We start from the raw sequence: 23,220 nt of genomic DNA, 5'->3' as shown, positions 1-23,220 counted from the left end.
AGACACTCCCTCCTCATATTGAGCCAAAAGTCTGTCTTCCTCTAATTCGTACCCAGTCTTTGGACAAATGCATTCTTTTTTCCCTAGGCAAGCCCTTCAAATATTTAAAGACAGCTATGATGTTCTCTTACATCTTATGTTTCTCAAGCTAAATATCCATGATCTTTCTCTTCATTTGACACATTATACTTCAATTACTAGAGCTTAAACTTGCACTCACTTTTTTGGGAGCCACATCACACTATCAAATCATTAAACTGTCAGCTGAAACCTCCAAGTCTTTTACATAAAGTTGTCTACATGCATGTATGTTGTGTCACACCTATTCTACAGGTGTGCAATATTTTTTGAACCTTCTATTATCCCTTCTATATCTTAATCTCAGGCATAAAAATAATGACTAGGATGAGGGTCAACTTCAAGATGTCCAATGTTATTTCCTCTCTTAACTAAGTAAGATCCCCGAGGGAAGATACTATATCTCACAGTACTTTTTTTAACCCCCATTATAGCTTGCATAGAATTGAGTACACATCCATTCAATATTTGGTTGGTTTTGCAATGTGACGTCCTTTACCTGTGTATGCAGCCTGTATATAAAACATTGCAGGGGAAACCAGAAATAACTTGCTGGACCTGACCAATGCTACACACCCTGTGTATGACACTATCTTGATCCCCAGATATTCTCTGCCTACGAACCCTGTTCCCTTGCTTTTGTTGCAAGGAATTACTTACGTAAAATACCCCCAAGCCCTCTAAAAATTATTTTAACTTGTAGGGGCTAACCCCAGATATGGGTAAAAGTAGTCATATCTAAGGTAAAATAAAAATATAGTACCCTAAATATTTTTACTGTATAAAGAAACCAATGAAAATTGTCTTCAAAATGCCAACATTTATTCTGAAGATCTGACTTTGGAGAATTTGATAGACTAATGAGTGAAAGTAAGAATTTCCTACAATACAAGTTACATTGCCTTATACTGCTTCCAAGATCTGGTCAGGAAACTCTGGGTGCCTTTCCTGCTTTCTCCTTTAAGAAAGAGTAGAAATTAGAGATTCTCAGATCCAGAAGGTAACAATGGAGAGCCAAGCAGATATTTATCGAAGGCGTGCTAAATGCCCAAATCTGCAATCATGTTTGAAAAACACAGATATTCGTTTAGCACCAAAACAGTATTTACCATTCAACCTATTTTTCCTGAATAACCAATGAGATGGGACAGGTGAAAAAGTACAAAATACAGTACTTGCCTTTCAAGAGCTTATAATCTGGTGGAAGAAATCAAAGTAGTTCGCTAGAGAAAAATTAAGTGCTAAACTGTGTAGTACAAACTTTAAGAGCAAGAGGAGCATAGAAAAGACTACAACCAGCATGGGCTTGACTAATTTGAAAATTGCGGAGGTGAGAGAACCTAAACTGAACCTTGAGAGACGGTAGGTACAACCTGGTTAGGTGCAGGTAAGGGAGAGGGGCAGGGAAGAGACAGAATGAACAGAAACACAAATGTGGGAACAAGCACAGCATGTAGAAGCAGGCATCAGTATAGTTTGTGCTAAGAAGAAAGGAACCTAACTGGAACAGAGAATTCCCTTGTTGACTGAAACAGTATCAGACAAGAAGTGTGATAAGGAGCATGTTATGTTGAAAGGCTTGAAACCAAGGGGTGGGGGTGGGGGTGTAAGAGGGGGCTGCATGTTTTGCTTGTGTGTGTGTGTTTAACAGCGAAGTGACTTGAGGAAATCCACATTTTAGCCTATTAGGGCTGCAGCAAACACAGTGGATTACATTACAAACGGGAGAGGCAGGGAGACTAGCTTAGGATGGTGCAAAGTACAGCAGACAAAGATGCTTGTTGGCACTGAGGTTAGAGATAGACTTCCCCAATGAAGACACAAAGAACTCGATGATGTAGGGAATGAAGACGAGGGAAGAGTTGATGATAACATTAAGCATCTCTAGCCTGGGGGGGAAGCAACAACAACAAGGAATCACTGACAGGAAACTATAAATATCCCTGCTGTTATCTTGTCTGAGAAACTATTTCATGTTGATAACAGCTGTCATGCCAATCAAGTAACTGAACTGCATTTTAATAGATGCCTTCAATGCCTTGACCTCAGGAGTGTCAGGGGGTAGAAACCGAAGGGGAGCATCTTTCAACAGCATCCCTCACACTAATACAATGGAGGTGTTTGCTTACTCCGCTTACAATCACGGCCGCCGTTGCAAACTTCACCCTTAGAAAAATTAGGATTATTCCAGGAAAGATACCCATTCACCCTCTGGGTAGCAGGATCTTGCCAGTTCCTCAGCTGTCAGAGCGAGCTCGTGGAGAGAAGGGAGGCGCCTGAAGGAGGCGGCCTCCCAGGGGGGTCGAGGAAGCAGGGTTCAATCGAAGAAGTAAAACCACCGATGCCAGAAGAGTGAAAGACAGGGAAGGGACTCAGCTGAGGGGAGAGAGAGACCAGAGGACCGTTAAGCCCTTCCCAGGCCGGGAACCAGGCCAGCCCGGCCCCACGCGGCCTGGCGCGGCCCAGCCCCGCTCCCCAGCCTGGAAGTCCAGAAGCTCCCCCTCACCTGCTCGGGCTCATCGGACGACTGGGAAGCTGAGGCTCCCACAGTCGGAAACGCCACTGCAGCGCCAACCCGGAAGCATTGAAACCAACGGAAGTAACCAAGGCGTTGCTTCGGCAACGGCGGCGCAACCATTTCAACTCCGCCCCTTCCCAACCCGAAAACAAAGGCGCGAAATAAAAGGCGGAAGCGGCAGGGGTCTAAAGGCGAGGGTCAAAACCACTGCAGGCGCAGAGCCCTGGAGGGGCAACCGGACTTGCGGGAGGTGGAGGCAGGGCAGCCAAGGCGTGAGAATTTGGCGGCTTCCCCAGTTAACGTGCTCGCCGGAGAGGAAAGAGGTGTCGCCTCGTCACCGCCAAACCCACCCACCTAGCGCGTGGAAGGACTAGAAAAGGAAGGGGCCTTGCCCGGTATCAGGGCTTGCGGAGTGGGGCAAGGGGAGTGGTGGGCGTGGTGCCCTGCGAGCGCAGTAGGAAAAAGGCGGCAACGTGGAAGGGGGTGAGGCAAAGGCTTCAAAACAAAAGTAGGAAAATGAGACATATGGGTGAGCCGAATTTAGTGAGGTGCCTGGGCTCAATAAGAAAATAAAGATCAAGGCCAGGCGCGGTGGCTCACGCCTGTAATCCCAACACTTTGAGGGTCCGGGCGCATCACTTGATGCCAGGAGTTTGAGACCAGCCTCACCAACATGGTGAGATCCCGTCTCTACTAAAAATGCAAAAAAATTAGCTGGGTGTGGTGGCACGCACCTGTGGTCCCAGCTACTCGGGAGGCTGAGGCAGGAGAATCACTTGAACCCCGGAGGTGGAGGTTGCAGTGAGCTGAGATCATGCCACTGCACTCTAGCCTGGGTGACAGAGCAAGACTCCATGAAAGAAAGGAGAGAAAGAGAGAGAGAAAGGGAGGGAGAGGGAGAGGGAGGAGGGAGGGAGAGGGAGGAGGGAGGGAGGGGAGGGAAGGGAGGGAGGGGAGGGAAGGGAGGGAGAATGAACGCGAAAGCACCTACTGGACGTCAGACATTAACGAGTGAAAAATTACGGTCAGGCCCCTTACTCGAAACTCTTGCTTTAATCAGAAACTTCACTTAAGAAAGAGCAAGTTGGATACCAAAAAGGGGACCATAAAAAGCTAAACGGATAAGGCAGAAAAACACCAACAGGGGAAATCCCAGTTAATCCAAATCTCATAATCTGCCAGCAGATGACAAGAGTCCAACCCCCGGCTTCCGACTCTGGCCCCTATGGCTGCTGGAAGGGGACACCGCAAAGCCCCCTGGGTGATTCAATTAGCCAACGGGCTATGACGTCCGATTTTTGAGCCCCTTAACAACGTTCCCTAATCACGTGAGAGTACGTAATAGTAGGGTTTATTGCTTCTGCACTATAAGGAAAAGTCAGTGCAAGGCATTTGGCCCTATATGGTTATTTGTTGAATGAATAAATATTTGGAACTGTGTTCTTCCAAAAGGATATTTCTCATTTTAGTTCACCTTGTTTTATTTTGCTGCGTTTTTTTGTTTGTTTGTTTGTTTTTGGACAGAGTGGCACTCTGTGGTCCAGGCTGGAGTGCAGTGGTGCGATCTCAGCTCACTGCAACCTCCGCCTCCCAGGTTCAAGCGATTCTCCTGCCTCAGCCTCCTGAGTAGCTGGGATGACAGGTGCCTGCTACCACACCCAGCTAATTTTTGTATTTTTAGTAAAGATGGGGTTTCGCCATGTTGGCCATGCTGATCGCAAACTCCTGGCCTCAGGTGATCCACCCACCTTGGCCCCCCAAAGTGCTGGGATTACAGGCGTGAGCCACCGCGCCCGGCCTATGTTTTTGTTTGTTTTGTTTTCCATTTAAAAATTTCTTCAGGCAGCACACATGATCATAATATTAGCTGACATTGTGGAGTACCTACCATGTACCAAGGGTGGTGCCAAGAGCTTTTTGTGTTCCTAACTACCCGATAAGACAGGTACTATTATTTTCCCCCTTTGACGGTTGAGAACACTGAGGCCATAAAAGGTTAGGAGAGTAATTTAGTAAATGACAGAGCTGGAATTGCTCTTAACCACTATGCTATATTGCTCTCATCTATACTATAGTTGGGAAGCCGAGGCAGGAACATCGCTTGAGCCCAGGAGGTCGAGACCAGCCTGGGCAATATAAGGAAACACCCGCCTCTACCAAAAATTTAAAAATTAGCCATGACTGTAATCCCAGTTACTCCGGAGGATGAAGTGGGAGAATCACTTGAGACCGGGAGGTCGAGGCTTCAGTGAGCCGTGATCGCGCCACTGTGCTCCAGCCTCAAATTTTTTTTTTTGGTGGGGTGTGGTGGCTCACGCCTGTAATTCCAGCACTTTGGGAGGCTGAGACGGGTGGATCACCTGAGGTCATGAGTTTGAGACCAGCCTGGCCAACATGGTGAAACCCTGTCTCTACTAAATATACAAAAATTAGCCAGGCGTGGTGGCGCACGCCTGTGATCCCAGCTACTCGGGAGGCTGAGGCAGGAGAATCGCTTGAACCTGGGAGGCAGAGGTTGCAGTGAGCGAGACTGAGCCATTGCACTCCAGCCTAGGCAACAAGTGCGAAACTCTGTCTCAAAAAAAAAAAGTATATATATATATAAATTTTTATTTTTTAATAAAAAAATTTAAAAACTCACACACATACCACACTTTGGTTAACATGTTAGCTATTTCACTGCTTACTTATGGTTTTTCCAACATTCTCCAAAACTATAACATAAAAAATATAATCCTTATTATCAAAGTTGGTCATATTCCTTATAAATTGCCTCCTATTTGTAGTCTCTACCATAAAGACCAGTATTTGACTATACTGTCTCTTATGTTATGCTTGAATTCTGATCTCTCCAAGAGATAAACTAATCAAGAGTATAGAATCATATAATCTAATGGTTGGAGGGAAACTTAGAGGTCCCTTCTATAGTAGTCATTATAGACAGCTGTCCAGTCTCTGCTGGAATACTTCTAGGGTAAGCATACAACATAAGTCAGCCCATTACATTATTGGATAACTCTTAGAAAGTTCCCATGTGTATTGAACCACAGTGCACTTTCCATTTTCTACTCTCCCCAGAGAAACAGCTGGTCTTAAAGAATGAAAAGAGCACTGTAGTTGAAGCTAGAAAACCGTTTTTTATTAATTGAGGCGAAGTTCACATGATGTTAAATTAGCCATTTAAAGTGAACAATTTAGTGGTGTTTAATACATTGACACCATTGTGCAACCATTTTCATCACCTAACATTTTCAAACCCCACATCCATTAAGCACTTGCTCGCCATTCCTCCCTCCCCAGATCCCCTGGCAACCACCAGTCTGCTTTCTTTCTCTATGAACTTACCTATTCAGAAAATTTCATATTAATGGAATCATACAATATGTGACCTCTTGCATCTGGCTTTTTCACTTAACATAAGTTTTTGAGGTTCATTCAAGTTGTAGTGTCAGTAGTTTATTCCTTTTTATGGCTAAGTAATATTCCACTCTATGTATACACTACAATTTTGTATCCATTCACTCGTAAATATTTGAGATGTTTCCAACTTTTGGATATTGTGAACAATGCTGCTATAAATATGTGTGTAAAAGTATTTGAGTATCAGTGTTCAATTCTTTGGGGTATATGCCTAGGGGTGAAATTGCCAGAAGATCTTCTTGAGGTCAAACTCTGTCATTTTCTATCTCTGGTGACTCTGGGTAAATTACTTAATTTTTCTGAGCTTCAGTTTCCTTATCCAAAGATTAAATATTCTAATACTCCTAGCACAGAGTCAGGCAGTTAGTACCTGCTTAACAAGTGTTAATTGTCTTTCTTTCTTTGTTCTCCCCTTAACAGTCCTCTGATATATCAGCAACCCCGCAGTGTTTTCTTCCACAAGCTTAACATTCCCTCAATCAGTTTTCATAAGGCATGCTTTCCAGACCTCCCACCATATTAATTATCCTACTCCTGGAAGATGTCAGGAGAGAAAAACTTTTCCTCTAACCTCTTAGGGTCAGTGCCTGCAGGCTGTAAATTAAACTAAAATCAGATGAACAGGAGAAAAGGCACGCACTTTTTATGAATATTTATGTGCACAGTTCACAGAAAAGAAGTGAAACTCAAAGTGGATAGACTCAGAGGCTTATATACCTTTTTAACAAAGCAAAGGGGGTTTTGGCTTCCAGAGATGATAAATTTTGGAGAAGTAACTAGGAAATAGATGAGAGAAGAATACAAGATAAGGCCTAATGGAAGATAAGAGCTATTTTAGTAAGGTCTGTTTATGCCAGTTCATTTTGGCTTCATCTTCCCATCTCCAATGATAAGTAAGAGTTGCTCTTTTCTCCCTAGTATAGGGGGACACCTTCCTCAAAGGGAAATTTATGTCCTGCTTTTAGACTGATAAGGAAAGGACAGAGAACTCTTCCTGCCCCTGTAGATGCACAATTACGTTTAGCTCAAAATAATCCTTATGCCAAAGTGACACATATTGGGGTGGCATATTCTGATCCCCTTCAAAGACAAATAAAGGTAAATTCATAAATAGTTAGCATTGCCTATTTGGTGGGGAAGGAGAGCCTCTGTTAGATGTTAGGGATTGGAAACTACATAAGATGTGTTTTTTGAATTTAAAATTGGGAACATTTTTGTTTTCATTAGAAGTCACCATTAAGGGCCGGGCGCGGTGGCTCATGCCTGTAATCCCAGCACTTTGGGAGGCCGAGGCAGGTGGATCATGAGATCAGGAGTTCGAGACCATCCTGGCTAACACAGTGAAACTCCATCTCTACTAAAAATACAAAAAATTAGCCGGGCGTGGTGGCACGCGCCTGTAGTCCCAGCTATTCAGGAGGCTGAGTCAGGAAGGAGAATCGCTTGAACCCGGGAGGCAGAGGTTGCATTGAGCTGAGATTGTGCCACTGCACTCCAGCCTGGGTGACAAGAGTGAGACTCCGTTCCCCGCCCCCCAAAAAAGAAGTCACCATTAAGAAAAGTGAAAAGGCAAGCCCCACAATGGTAGATTTTTAATCCATGTATCCTACAAAACTTCATATCCAATATATATAAAGAACTTCTAAAACAGTAATAAAAAGATAGACAACTCAAATTTTTAATGGGAAAAATGCTTGCAGGGCACTTCATAAGAGAGTATATCCAATAACCAATAAGCATATTAAAAAGTGTTCAACATTATTATTCGTCAGGAAAATTAAAATTAAAATCACAATACACACCTACCAGCATGGCCAAAGTTAAAAGGACTGAGGGTTGGCAAGGATGTAAAGTATTTCAAATTCTCACATACTGCTGGTAGGAGTGTGTGTTAATTTTCTATTGCTGCATTAAAAATTTGCCACAAATTCAGCAGCTTAGAACAACACACACGTACTGTCTCACAGTTTCTGTAGATCAAGAGTCCGGGCATGACTTCACTGGGTCCTGTGCTCTGGGATCTCACAAGGCTGCAATCAAGGTGTCGGCCAGACTTGTATATTTGAGACTTGACTGAGTGAAAATCCACTTCCACGCTCACCCAGATTATTGCAGAATTTATTTCCTTGCACCTGTAGCACTGAGGGCTTCAGTTTCTTTCTGGCTATTGGCCAGAGGCCACTCTCAGCTGCTGAGGCTGCCCCCATTTTCCTGAAACGTGACCCTTTCCACAGACAGTTCACAATATGGCCACTGCTTCTTCCAGGTCAGTAGGAGAATGAGAGCCTAAGATGTGATTTTATCAGTGCAGTGTGCAGTGGGACTATTAATTTCTTTGGTGAAGACTATACATAGTTTTCAAAATTACAATAGCTTTATTAATTTTTCTGATTATAAAAAATGCATAGTTATTATAAAACACTAAAATATACACAAAAGTGGAAGGAAGGTAGCAATCACCTGAAATCCAAACATCCACTGCTACTCTTGATAGTCAAGAGCCTCCTCCTAGTCCTCACCATGCATACACACATGCTTATCCTATAATTCTTGAGATAAATGTGTTCATGTCATGTGCTTCTGGAGAGTGGCCTTATGTCCTTGTGTACTGGAGTCAGTGGCCTGGCTATTCCTAACTTATGGTCCTCCTACATCGGGAAGCAGATTTTCTGCTTCTGTTTTCATAATAAGTAATACTCCCTCACCTGGCCCCAATTTTAAAGTGATGCATCTTCATGGAGGGGAAAGGAAAACACCAAAGAAAATTTTAAACACACACAAAAAAGATAAAAACACAAAAGAAGTTGGGCGCAGTAGCTCACACCTGTAATCCTAGCACTTTGGGAGGCCAAGGCAGGCCTGAGGTCAGGAGTTTGAGACCAGCCTGACCAACATGGCGAAACCCCATCTCTACTTTAAAATACAAAAAATAGCCAGGCATGGTGGCGCACGCCTGTGATCCCGACGACTCAGGAGGCTAAGGTAGGAAAATCGCTTGAACCCTAGAGGCGGCAGTTGCAGTGAGTCAAGACCAAGCCACTGCACTCCAGTCTGGGCAACAGAGTGAGACTCCATCTCAAAAAAACAAGCAATACACACACACACACACACACACACACACACACACAAGTAAAAGTAAAATGTAAGCGTCATCCCCACTACCCAGATACCAGCATTAACATTTTTCCATCTTTCATATATTCATATAAATGCTGCATAAACCTAGTCTTACCTGTGCCTTCTTGCAGACCTCACTCACTCCTCCTTGCTGTCCTGGAGAGCCGCCTTCCCTCTCCATTTATCTTTCCTATCAGCTTCACATTCTTCCTAGGTTACCACAAGAAGAAAATCTTCTAACCCTGTGTCACCCTCTAGATTCTACTTGATCTCCCTCCATTAATAGCCTTTTAAATTTTTTTTTTTTGAGACAGGGTCTATCTCTGTCACCCAGGCTGGAGATCAATGGCACTATCATAGCTCACTGCAGCATCAACCTCTTGGGTCCAAGTAATTCTCTACCTCAGACTCCTGAGTGGCTGAGACCATAGCCATGCACTACCACACTTGACTAGGCTTTTATTTTTTATTTTGTAGAAACGGTTTCTCCCTATGTTGCCCAGGCTGGTCTCAAACTTCTGGGCTCAAGGGGTCCCAATATTAATATTCTTTGGCTCACGCCTATAATCCCAAAACTTTGGGAGGCCAAGGCGGGCAGATCACTTGAAGTTAGTAGTTCGAGACCAACCTGGCCAACATTGTGAAAACCCATCTCTACCAAAATTTTTTAAAAATTAGCCAGGTGTGGTGGTGGGCACCTGTAATCCCAGCTACTTGGGAGGCTGAGGCAGGAGAATCGCTTGAACCCGGGAGGCAAAGGATGCAGTGAGCCAAGATCATGCCACTGAGCTGCAGCCCAGGTGACAGAGCAAGACTCCCCCTCAAAAATAAAATATATACATATATGTATATGAAATATCTATATTCTGAATATTGTATTTAGCTCAATACATCTAAAAATATCATTTCAGCATGTAATCAATATAAAAATTACTAATTAAATATTTTAGTCTATTTCCATACTAAGTTTTTGTGTATTTTACACTCACAGCACATCTCAATTTGGACTAGCCACATTTCAAATGCTCAATAACCACATGTGGTGAGTGGCTCCCGCAGTAGGCCACAGAGATCTAGCTCATTGCTCCATCTGATGAATTATCACATAGCTTCTCCAGCATCCCCCTAAGGAATTATCTAGCCTCCTGCTACTCAAGTGTGCTCCACTGGCAACATCAATATAACCTGGAGCTTGCTAAAAATGTAGACTCTCAGGCCTCAGCCAGAATCTATTTAAATAAGAATCTGCATTTTAACACTATGTCCAGATGATTTGTTTGCATATGAAACTTTAAGAAGTCTGTTCTGCCCCCTGTTAAACGCTTCCAGTAGCAGGGAGCTCACTATTCCACCCCCAAAGAAGCTCATTCTATAGTTAAATGGTTCTAAATTATTAGAAAAACATTTATCTTTCCTTTACTGAGTATTCCCTATGATCCTGGCACTGTGCTAAGCACTTCACGCAAATTATCTCATTTAAGCCTGGCAGTCTATGAGATAGAGGCTAATTTTGGCTCCTTTTGTTATCGTCGTGGTTTTTTTTTTTTTTAATTTTTCATTTTTTTGAGACAGAGTCTCACTCTATTGCCCAGGCTGGGGCCCAGTGGCATGATCTCAGCTCACTGTAACTTCTGCCTCCCAGGTTCAAGTGATTTTCCTGCCTCAGCCTCCTGAGTAGCTGGGATTACAAGCGTGTGCCATCATGCCCAGCTAATTTTTTTTATTTTCAGTAGAGACAGGATTTCACAATGTTGGCCAGGCTGGCCTCAAACTCCTGACCTCAGGTGATCCGTCTCCCTCAGCCTCCTAAAGTGCTGGGATTATAGGCATGAGCCACCGTGCCTGGCCCGTTGTTGTTTTAGTATAGAAAAATGTACATTACAGCCAGGAGCAGTGCTCATATCTGTAATTCCAGCACTTTGGGAGGCCAGGGCGGGTGGATCACTTGAGGTCAGGAGTTCGAGACCAGCCTGACCAACATGGTGAAACCCCGTCTTTACTAAAAATACAAAATTAGCCAGGCATGGTGGTGCACGTCTGTAGTTCCAGCTACTTGGAAGGCTGAGGCAGGAGAATCACTTGAACCTGCGAGGCAGAGGTTGCAGTGAGCCAAGATCATGCCACTGTACTTCAGTCTGGACAACAGAGTGAGACCCTGACTCAAAAAAAAAAAAAAAAAAAGGACATTACATTAAATTTACCATTTTAACCATTTTTAAGCAGACAATTCTATGGCATTAAGTACATTCCCAATATTGTGTAACCATCACCACTGTCTATTTCCAGAAATGTTTCATCTTCCCAAACAGAAGCCTATTAATCACTTCCCCTCTCCCCTCTCCCAGCCCCTGGTCACTACTATTCTGCTTTCTCTATGAATTTGCCTATTCTTGGTACCTGATATAAGGGAAATCATACAACATTTGTCCTTTTGTGTCTGGCCTATTTCGATTAACATAATGTTTTCAAGGTTTATCTACATTGGGGCCTGTATCAGAATTTCCTTATTAAGGCTGATTCATATTCCATTGTATGTACAGAGCATGTTTTGTTTATCCATTCTTCTATAGATGAATATTAGGGTTGTTTCCACATTTTGGCTATTATACATGTTATGTACACTGGTGTACAAGAATCTGTTTGAGTCCTTGCTTTCACTTTTTGGGATATATACCTAGGAGAGGAATTGCTGGATCATATGGTAATTCTATGTTCAACTTTTTAAAGAACTGCCAAACTGTTTTCCACAGTGACAGCACTGTTTCATCACAGCCCTTAAAAATATAGCAGTTATTGTGGCTACTTTTATGATCAGAAAAATGTTTAAACATGCTGTTTTCTGAAAACTGAAATATAGACAATTTTTTTTCCTTTATTGGAAATATTTATTTAACAACAACAACAAAAAGAACAGAATACAAAGAGTGGCCCTAACAAACTAATGGTCTATTAATTTTTAGTGGCAATCCATATTTCTAGTGATGCTTTTAGAAAACAATGTAACAAACATTTAAAAGTCATGCTAATATTACTAATATTTACACCTTGCATCGCAGTTGGGTAAGTATCCAATTGGATACATAGCCTAGTAAATTTTTAGGTACCAAACAAAAATTGAACTGATATTCATAACATAATGGTTTATTTTCCTATTTTTCCTGGCTATCATATGCCTTATATTTTTATAATGAAAAAGGGTACCAATTGTTTAAATGTCTTTAAAAACTACCCATCTACCTATATAGCAAGTTTTAACATGATACTTCGAGTCATCCCTTACCCAAGAAATTCATCTGATTCTCTACCCTGTAATGTATACTTCATATAAACTTCTATAATCCTTTATTCATCACCTTCTATAATGTTATCAGTAACCTCACTGGCCTCACTTTGGTGTTTTCTTCTTTAAATCTGCTACTCTAAAACAAAGGTCAGCCATTTTTTTTCTTTTAAATGGCAAGATATTAAATATTTCAGGCTGTACCTGTCACTTGATCTGCACAACTACTCAAAGTTGCCACTGTAGCACCAATGCAACCACAGATCACATGTAATAAGTGAACATGGTTGTGTTCCAATAAAATTTCGGGCCAGATATGTTACCAACCCCTGCTCTAAAGAAATCCTAAACTATATTGTTTAGGCAGAACTAGCAGTTGAGACTAGAATAAAATAGGATACAATTAAATATCAGAAAATTAAATGGTCCTACTTGCAGACCATAATGTATGATTTAAATATTATACTTCAAAATTTATAAGAATGTGTGAACTGAACTGATAAGCTAAAAAATTCCTACGTTAAAAAAAAATCAAATGTGCACACCTATTCAATGAAAAATTGTCTTACTCTGTGGAAGAGCTCGGGACAATGATCAGATTCCACCACCTGCTTGCAACCAAGCCCATGCAATTACTAGAAAATGTTGGATACTGGCCAGGCGCAGTGGCTCACACCTGTAATCCCAGCACTTTGGGAGTCCAAGGCGGGCAGATCACCTGAGGTCGGGAGTTCAATACCAGCCTGGGCAACATGACAAAACCCTATATCTACTAAAAGTACAAAAATTAGCTCGGCATGGTGGCATGCACCTGTAATCCCAGCTACTTGAGAGGCTGAGGCAGGAGAATGGCTTGAACCCTGGAAGCGGAGGCTGCGGTGAGTTGAGATCAAGCCACTGTACTCCAGCCTGGGTGACTGAGACAGACCCTTTAAAAAAAAAAAAAAAAAAAAAAAAAAAAAAAAAAAAAAACTGAAAATGTTGGGTATAAATGATTCAGCAAAGGAGAATTTCTCAGAAATTTTCTGTTTGTCTCCTTGGATTTAAACTCAAAATGGTGGCATAAATAGGCCTAATTAATTCAAGTTGAGGGGTAATACTGCAAAAAGACATAAAGAAAAGCTAGAAGAGAATTTATCAGTAACCCCCCCCCACCGCTCTTATTTTATAAAAAGTAAATAGTAAACCCTCAGAAATGAGAGCATTCTAATCTTAAAGTCGAAAAAAAGAAAAATCCCAAAGGAAAAAAAAAAAAGGTAATAAATCAAAATCAACTTTGCATAGCCTTTTCCTAAAAAATGAAAGCAACAAACATAGAAAGACAGGCTAAATAAATCTATATTACATTGAAAAATTACAGATTATATCTTTATTACATTTTCCTTGGCATCAGATTCCTTGCTGTTCCAATACGGTTTTAAAAACTTCTTGGTGTCTCAGTTAAGAATGCCTGTCTCAGTTCAGCCTGGAAATTCACCACAGGTGCTTGCTGCTGCTGAGAAGGCCTCGGGTATAACTGACATTCTTGGTTCTCAGTGAGGTGGTCCTTTTGCGTTTAACTTGGACTTCCACCTCTTGCACGTGCTGGTCTGTAGTCCGTCTCAGGTGTTAGTGATCCCTCGCTCGCTCCAGCGCGTCACTAACAGCTCCTCGGGCATCAGAGACCTCTAGTGGCCAGCTGCTCTGCTCTGCCAACAAAGATTTAAACACACACAACACACACACACACACACACACACACACACACATCCCATTGCCCAGTGAAACACACGTTAATGTAATCTTTCTGGGATTTCTTTTTATGATAATTGTTTCTTCAAATAAATGTTTTGTTCATTCCCATGGAATTCTAAACATGCTTTTAAAGGAATAATATTTTAGAAATGTACTTACCTTGAAATATACAATTTTCCAAATAATATGCAGCCAACAGAAATTATGTTTATGGGAACTATGTAATAATAATTAATAAACCCTACCATCTATAGACTGCCTACTATATTCCAGAAACTTTACGTACACCAACTCTAATCCTTACAGCAACCCCGTGTAGCCTTTAGCCTCTGACAGACCAGGTTTCGCTAGCTGTGTGGTCTTGCATAAGTACCCAACCACCCTGTCTTCAAGTTTCCTCACCTGTGAAAACAAGGATCTACCAGACTTATCTCTGGACTTACTGAACATTCAAATGAGCTGATTCATATAAGGCACCTGGAACAGAGCCTGACACATCGTAAGCACTCAATACATGTCTATTATCACCATAAAGGGGCGTGCCTTAAAATTTAAACATGACAGAATAAAATCAAACCATGACAGTACCAGAAGAAGATGTAGGTGAACAGTATTATAACTCTGGGGTGAGGAAGACCTTTCTAAGCACACTACAAAAGGTAGAGACAATAAAAGCAAAGGATTAATAAAACTGACCACTCAATGAAAATAACTTCTGAACAGCAGAAAACACCACCAAGTTAGAAGAAAAGCAATAAATTGGAGGAAAAAAAGGCAGGGCACGGTGGCTCATGTCTGTAATCCTAGCACTTTGGGAGGCTGAAGCAGGCAGATCACCTGAGGTCGGGAGTTCAAGACCAGCCTGGCCATCATGGGAAAACCCTGTCTCTACTAAAAATACAAAATTTAGCTGTGCGTGATGGCGCACACCTGTAATCCCAGCTACTCGGGGAGAAGGGAAGGAGAATCACTTGAACCCAGGAAGCGGAGGTTCCAGTGAGCTGAGATCACACCACTGTACTCCAGCCTGGGTGACAGAGCAAGACTCTGTCTCCAAAAAAAAAAAAAAAAGATAACATATTTGATGGACAAAAGGTTATTGTCTTTAATATACAGTGAGCTTTACAAGTTAAAAGAAACCTGTAAATATTTTTTAAAAGAAACTTGTAAAGCTCACAGTACATTAAAGGGGAGGAGAGGATAGTGAGAGATGAGGTCAGGGAGGTACCAGGGGTGGGGAGATCAAGTGGGGCTCTGTGTATCATGCCGAGGACTTTGGATTCTATTCTAAGTGTACAAACAGCAGAGCAGGACCGTTTGACGTGGCCATTTTATCCACAGGGACATTTTGATAAGCCCTGCTGACACTGCTATCCCTAACCTCCGGTCCAGTAGACTTTTCACTTTTTACTTTACTCCTTTCTGCATCATTTAAATTTTCTTCTATAAATGTGTGACTTGTCATCAGGGAAAAGGAAAGAAAGAAAAAACTTATTAGACAAGGTTAGCCTCTAAGGGGAAACCAAAACATCTTTATAAAATAAATTTTATGATATTAAATATAACATTTGAAACTTAAGTCCTGAGAGAAAAGTTAAGAATTTAGTTTAGTATTTCCTCTACAGCCTGGAGCTGAAAATAAAATATCTTACTGAGTTCCAAATACCCTCCTTCTTCCCCTCCACCTACTGTCTATCTATATCCAATTCATTCATTCATTAGACTCTTATTGAGCCCCAGTTTTGTGCCAGGCATGGTGCTAGGCCTCAGGACCTCCCAGAGAAGCAGAAACAGTCCCTGCCCCCATGGTGCAGACAGTCTCATTGGGAGTTGGAGGAGGAGCAGGTAAAAAATAATTACATATTCAGGTTAATGATATATTGTCAGGTGTGAGGAAAGGGCGCAGAGAATGGCAGGGGCAGCTGTTTCAGCTACAGTGGCCAGGAGGCCTCCAGTGGAGTGATCTTTGAGGAGAAGCATGCAGGAGATGAGGGGACATTGATGAGGATTTCTAAGAACACTCCAGGCAAAGACCTGAAGCAGGCGGGGGCCTGGTGTGTGTGAGGAACCTCAAGTTCACCAGCACGGCTGGAGCAGAGCCATGAAGGGGGAGGGCAGTGGGAGATGAAGGCAGGGAGGTACCGAGGGTGGTGAGATCAGGTGGGGCTCTGTGTATCATGCTAAGGACTTTGGATTCTGTTCCAAGAGCTGGAAAGGTTGATGTGATCGGGGGAAAGCAAGCCCACACAAAGCAGAGGTGTCTAGTCCTTATATTTTTTAAATGAAAAAAAAGAGTAACTTCCATTAAAACAAGTGACCCCTGGTTTTGTGTAATTGTAGACCAAATGGTGCCCAATCCCTAACCATCCCTTACTCCCACATCTAACCTGTACCTCAAAGTGGCAGTGGTTAGCAATAGAGAAATCTTCTGTTTGGCTGTTGTGAAGAAGGCATTAACACAGCATGTTTGGTGGCTTACTCCTTGCATGTCTCCAAGTCACTCCTTGGGAATGTAGCCTTCAGCATGTTCTTTAGGTCACTGATGGATTGACTATTTTGCTTTGTACACCTGGAGTAATACACCATGCCATAGCACCTTGTTAGAGTTGCTTTGCCCAAACATCAAGATTGATGTATGTGAACCTGGTTTCGTTGTTGGGGTCCTGACCACAATCAATGGCACAATCTTGGCTCACTGCAACCTCTGCATTCTGGGCTCAAGTGATTCTCCTGCCTCAGCCTCCTGAGCAGCTGGGATTACAGGTGCATGCCAACACGCCTGGCTAATTTTTGTATTTTTAGCATAGACAGGGTTTCACTATGTTGACCAGGCTGGTCTCAAACCCCTGACCTCAAATGATCTGCCAGCCTCGGCCTCCCAAAATGCTGGGATTACAGGCATGAGCCACCGCACCCTGCCTCCTGAGCTTCGATTGCCATGGCCAGTTGCTAGCAGGATGTGCATATACGACTAAGCCTTCCATCAGAGCCTCAGACCTTGAGACTTGAAACAGTCTTCACTGGGCACAGATATTCCACACATATCCCTGAAGTTCACTGCTATAAGAAATTGAAAGGGGAGCTATAAAGTATTGTAAACTAAAAGAAAAATGAAAACGCAACATAATTAAAGCTGTGGGATGCAGCTCAAGCAGTACTCAGAAGGGTATTCAAATCACTAAATCCCTATACTAGGAAAGCTGAAAGCCCTCAAATCAGTGACCTCAACTTTGATCTTAAGAAACAAACAAAAAACAAAAAAACAAAAACAATAACAAATTTAACTCAAAGTAAGCAGAAGAAAGGAAATAATAATGGTAAGGGGAAAACATCAGTAAAATAGGAAATAGGAAAAAACAGAGATAAATCAATCACATCAAAAGTTGGTTATTTGAAAAGACCAATAAAATGTACAAATCTGTATCCAGACGGATCAGGAGAAAGAAAGAAGATGCAAATTACCAATATCAGAAATAAGAGAGGAGATATCACCATGGATCCTCCAGACATCCAAAGGGTAATAAGTGAATATTATAAACAATAAACCAAAAAGAAAAAATAGATAAGTTAAACTTTATCAATTTTTTAAAATGGACTTCAAAGGACACTACCAAGAAAGTGAAAAAACAACTCACAGAATGGGAGGGAATATTTGCAAATTATATATCTGATAATGGTTTAGTATCTCGAATACATAAAGAACTCTTAAAGGACCCACCTCTCAATACTGCCAAGTTGGGGATTAAATTTTAACATCAGTTTTGGGGGAGGACAAATATTCAAATCATAGAAAAAACTTTATGCCAATAAATTTGACGATGTTGGTGAAATTGACAAATGTACACATTTCTTAAAATACAAAAAGTGCCAAAGTTCATTCAAGAAGAAATCAATCACAATAGTCAAATATTAATTTGTAGTTTAAAAACCTTCTCACAAAGAAATCTTTGGTCCCAGACTTCACTGGCAATCTTTCCCAAACATTTAATGAAGACATAATTACAATTCTATATGAAATCTTCCAGAAAATAGAATAGAATAGAATATTTCCCAAATCATTCTACGAGGTCAGAATACCCTGACACCAAAATCAGATAAAGACATTACAAGAAAGAAAACTAAAGACTAATACTGTTCAAAAAGACTCAAAAATTCTTAAAATTTTAGCAAATTGAATCTAACACTATATAAAAAGGATTTATCATAACTACATGGGGTTTATCTGAGGAATGTAAAGTAGATTTAACAATCAAAAATAAATCACTGTAATTCACTATATGAATAAAAGAATAAATAAAAAACGTATAATCATTTTTATAAACACAGAGAAAACATTTCACAAAAATGCATCATTCATTCCTGATTAAATCACTAAGCAAACTAAGAATAGAATACCCTAAAGAAGGGTAACTACAAAAGACCTATAGCTAGTATCACACTTACTGATGAGAGACTGAATGCTTTTCTCCTAACATCAGTAATAAGGCAAGGCTATCCATTCATCCTGCTTCTATTCAGTATGATACTGAATAGAAGAAATTCTAGTCAATGAAATAAGGCAAGAAAAAAAAGGCATTCATATTGGAAAGGGAAAACAATAAACTCTCATTATTCATGGATAACATGTTGTCCAAATAGAAAATCTTCTAGAATGTTGTACAAATAATCTACAACTAATAAGTGGGCTTAGTAAGGTCACAGAATATAAAGTCAATACACAAGAATCAATTGTACTTTTATATGTTAGCCATGAATAACTGGACATTTTAAACTTTAAAAATATTTAAAACAGCATCAGACACATAGAATATTTAGGGATAAATGTGATGCTAAATGTGCAAGATCTGCACATTGAAAACTATAAAAAATTACTAAGAGAAATTAAAGAAAACCTAAATAGGAAGATATACTATACTCACTGTTTGGAAGACTCAATAGTATGAAAATATCAATTCTCCTCAAACTGATCAATAGATTCAACACAATACCAACCAAAATCCCAGGAAACTTCCTTATAAAACTGATAAGTGGATTCTAAAATTATTAGTTGATGTGCAAAGGATCTGAAATACACAAAAAAATTTTGAAAAAGAATGACAGTTAAAAGAATTACACTACTTGATTCAAGATTTATTATAAAGGTAATCAAGACAGAGTATCATTGACAGAAGGAGAAATACATAGATCAATGGAGTAGAATAAACGGTCCAGAAATTGACCCACAAATATGGTCAACTTATTTTCAACTGAGATGACAAGGCAATTCAATGAGAGAAAGAATATTTTCAACAAATAATGTTGTCGAAATTCAATAACCTTGTCAGGCACATTGACATACACCTGTAGCCCCGGCTACTTGGGAGGCTGAGGTGGGAGGATTGCTCAGGAATTTGAGGCCAGCCTGGGCAACATAAAGAGACCCTTATCTCTAAAAAATAAATACATACAAAAAATTTTGAATAATCTCATACAAAAAACCACAAAAGTTAGACCTGCATTTTATGCCATATAAAAAATAAAATCTCAATGAATCATAGACCTAAAGGTTAAGAGTTTAAAAACTATTTCTTGAGACTGTTATGTAGCAAACTAAATTCCTAACTGATATAGAAGAATTCCATGGTGTAAAAAATATATAAAGAAGGATATTCCTTTTGTAAATGTTTATAATTTGCAATAACCTATTAAAACTCAGAAATCCAACAAATAAATTTAATTTTGTTTAACCCAGTAATACACAAGTATATTTGGCCATGAAGCTCTTTATTTGCATATTACTAATAGTCTGTGAAACACAATTTGAAAACCATGATCTTGTTCAAGACTTTTGCTCTAAATATGAGAAATCTAATGCCTAGAAAGAGTAATTCACTTGAGAGAAGTAGGAGATGTCGCCAACCATAAATCCTCTGCTTTTTGCATTACACAACAGATTATCATTTTCAGTGGCATGGAATATGCCTTGAATGTTTCATAAGTAAGTGTTGCTTCTACTTCTGTGCTTCTACTACCTCCTGGGCCATCCCTATTATAGCGCTAATCATCCTACAGTACAATAATCTGTCTTTTTCATGAGACTGAGCACTCCTTCTGCCCAGGGAATGATAATGGATCATTTTTCTTTTGCCCAATTAGTGCCAGTGACTAGAATATAGTGGAATTTCAGTAAATGTTCCACGAATAAAATATAAGGGTGGGGAGGATTTCCATGCGAACAGCTGATATGGTTTGGCTGTGTCTCCACCCAAATTTTCATCTTGAATTGTAGTTCCCGTAATCCCCATGTGTCATGGGAGGGACCTGGTGGGAGGTAATTGAATCATGGGGGCAGTTACCCCCATGCTGCTGTTCTCATGATAGTGAGTGAGTTCTCACAAGATCTAACGGTTTTATAAGGGGCTTTCCCCGCTTTTGCTCAGCACTTCTCTTTGCTGCCGCCATGTAAAGAAGAACGTGTTTCCTTCCCCTTCTGTCATGCTTGTAAGGTTCCTGAGGCTTCCCCAGCCATGCTGAACTGTGAGTAAATTAAACCTCTTTCCTTTATAATTTACCCAGTCTCATGTATGTCTTTATTAGCAGCCTGAGACCGTTATCAGCAGCATGAGAGCGGACTGATACAACAGCCCAAGAACAAGAGTACAGACATCCAAAAGTCAGAGTACAAGACTCCAAGTTAGGAAGAGAGGAAACATTATCTAAGGGAGGAAGTCATGGTTGGTGGGAAATTAAAAATAATATATGCACGACAAGGAAACAGGAAAGTAAGCACAATGAGATGCAGCATTAAAATCAGTGCAGAAAGATTTTTAGTTCAAGACAACTGGTATATAATTGCATAATCACTAAATAATTGCCTGTACTACACACCAAGAATATGCTGTGTTTCATGCAAAAAAATCAGCACATTATTACATACTAACCACTTTAAAATCATTATTGCAATTAGACAGCACTGGATATATACAGGTTTAAATATCAGTTCAATATGTTGAAATAAATAATTTCAAGCTTGCTATTCTCAAAATAAAAATGTTAGAATATATGACAACAAAAGTACATTACAAAAGAAGCTAACTTTTTAAAATTTATTTTTTTTTTCTATAGTAGGTTCAAGTTCAAGAGGAAGCTAACCATTATACGTCACACTAAACTCTTGACTTATTTAGGTCTCATAACTACGCTGTCAGTTAGATTTCTCCTAAACTTCCCACCTTTTAAACAGATTTCAGGAAATTAAGCATCCTCTCTCTAACAATCTGCATTCAGTCACAAGAATCTAGGTTGCCCCAATTTTCCCCTAATAATTTCCAAATCTCAAGATTTTTTAATGCAGTGAACTTTTCCAATGACTCCAATTTTACAAATAGAGTTTAATTTTCCTGATGTACAGAACCTCTTGTTGAACACTTAAAAATGATAACATGGAAGCTGAGGCAATAACAGGAATTGCATGAGCTCAGGAGTTTAAGGCTACAATGAGCCACGATTGTGACACTGCACTCCAGCCTGGGCAACAGAGCAAGACCTCTCTTTAAAAAATGACAACAGGTTCATCATCTTGCTCAGGAAAGACACACTCTAGAAATTCAAAACAGGTGCTTCTCCAAGGGAAAACCTAAGACTTGTAAGAGTTCCCAGCATGGTTTTGACTCAAAATTGATTTGTAATTTTTCACAGAACTGTAACCAAGTCCAGACTCATTTTGTTCACCACACGACAGCTCATATGCCAAGAGACAAGAAGTTAGAGCAAGAACAGTGACTTCATTTTGAAGACCCAGTAAATGGAGAAGATGGCAGACCAATGTTCTTATTCTTGTTCCCTTCCTTCCTTCCCTCCCTCCCTCCCTCACTTCTTTCTTTCTTTCTTTCTTTCTTTCTTTCTTTCTTTCTTTCTTTCTTTCTTTCTTTCTTTCTTTCTTTCTTTCTTTCTTTCTTTTTCTCTCTCTCTCTCTCTTTCTTTCTTTCTTTCTTTCTTTCTTCAGACAGAGTCTCACTCTGTCACCCACGTTGGAGTGCAGTGGCATGACCTCAGCTCACTGCAACCTCCACCTCCTGGGTTCAAGCGATTCTCCTGCCTCAGCTTCCCAAGTAGCTGGGATTACAGGGGTGCACCATCACGCCCGACTAAGTTTTGTATTTTTAGTAGAGATGAGGTTTCACCATGTTGGCCAGGCTGCTCTTGAACTCCTGACCTCAAGTGATCCACCAGACCCGGCCTCCCACAGCGCTAGGTTTATAGGTGTGAGCCACCACACCCAGCCTGGACTACCATTCTTAATAACTTAAGAACCATCTTAACTCAGTAAAAATTTCAGGCTCCTTTTATCTTAAGGGCAGGGGAAAGAGCAAGGAGTTGGAATCAAGAAGTGAGCAATGGCTGCAGATATCTGGGCACCAGTGAGGGTCCGAGGAGGTTGGGAGCTGTTTTTTCCTTGGCCAGGTCACAATACTCCTATAAATCTTTAACAAAACATAGTTTGTTGTTTATATACTTCCCCTTTAATGCCAGAGTTAGTTTCAAAAACTATATGATTGCCATTTTTGCATTTTATCTCAGTGCTCTAAAATTATCCTAACTACATGCAGGAATGGGTAAAGGTCCCTTAAACAAAAATGGAGTTAGTTATGTTAATTCTTCTGCTATTTTACTGTTACATAACCAGAAGTAAAAAGAAAACAAACATGTATACAGTACGTAATAAATTATACAGATATTATGCTAAACACTTTTTAAAGTGTCCTCCATTTAATTCTCACATCTTCCTTATGAGATAAAATGGACCTTGCTTCTGGAATGTTTACTAAACATTATGAGTTTTTACATTTTCAACAAAGGTGCCAAGAACATACATTGGAGAAAGAACAATCTTTTCAATAAGTGATACTGGGGAAAAGTGGATATTCATCTGCAAAACAATGAAACTAGACCCCTATCTCTCACCACATACAAAAATAACTCAAAAATAACTCAAAATTGAAGACTTAACTGTTAGACCTGAAACTGAAACTGCTTTAAGAGAACATTGGGAAAACGCTTCAGCACACTGGTCTGAGCAAAGATTTGGGGTAAG

At 40.5% G+C, this 23,220-nt stretch overlaps 1 protein-coding gene and 1 pseudogene across 2 annotated transcripts in view; both read right to left on the bottom strand.

The window, feature by feature from the left end:
• Nucleotides 1-2,670, bottom strand: part of SLC25A14 (solute carrier family 25 member 14) — a 33,863-nt gene extending 31,193 nt beyond the window's left edge. The window contains exons 1-2 of one of the 2 annotated variants that reach the window (XM_010354804.2): nt 2,585-2,670; nt 2,208-2,454 (exon numbers count right to left, since the gene is read on the bottom strand). In XM_010354804.2, the coding sequence (XP_010353106.1) occupies nt 2,208-2,282 (75 nt within the window). In that variant the 5' untranslated portion in view covers nt 2,283-2,454; nt 2,585-2,670. The remainder of the gene's footprint in view (nt 1-2,207; nt 2,455-2,584) is intronic. The other variant, XM_010354805.2, reaches the window with a different exon arrangement.
• An 11,160-nt stretch (nt 2,671-13,830) lies between these two features.
• Nucleotides 13,831-16,635, bottom strand: LOC115898646 (annotated as a pseudogene).
• Between the last annotated feature and the right edge of the window lie 6,585 nt (nt 16,636-23,220).

Source organism: Rhinopithecus roxellana, chromosome 7 (genome assembly GCF_007565055.1).
Source record: "Rhinopithecus roxellana isolate Shanxi Qingling chromosome 7, ASM756505v1, whole genome shotgun sequence".
Taxonomy (NCBI): Eukaryota; Metazoa; Chordata; class Mammalia; order Primates; family Cercopithecidae; genus Rhinopithecus; species Rhinopithecus roxellana.
This window is presented reverse-complemented; position numbering and strand designations above follow the sequence as displayed.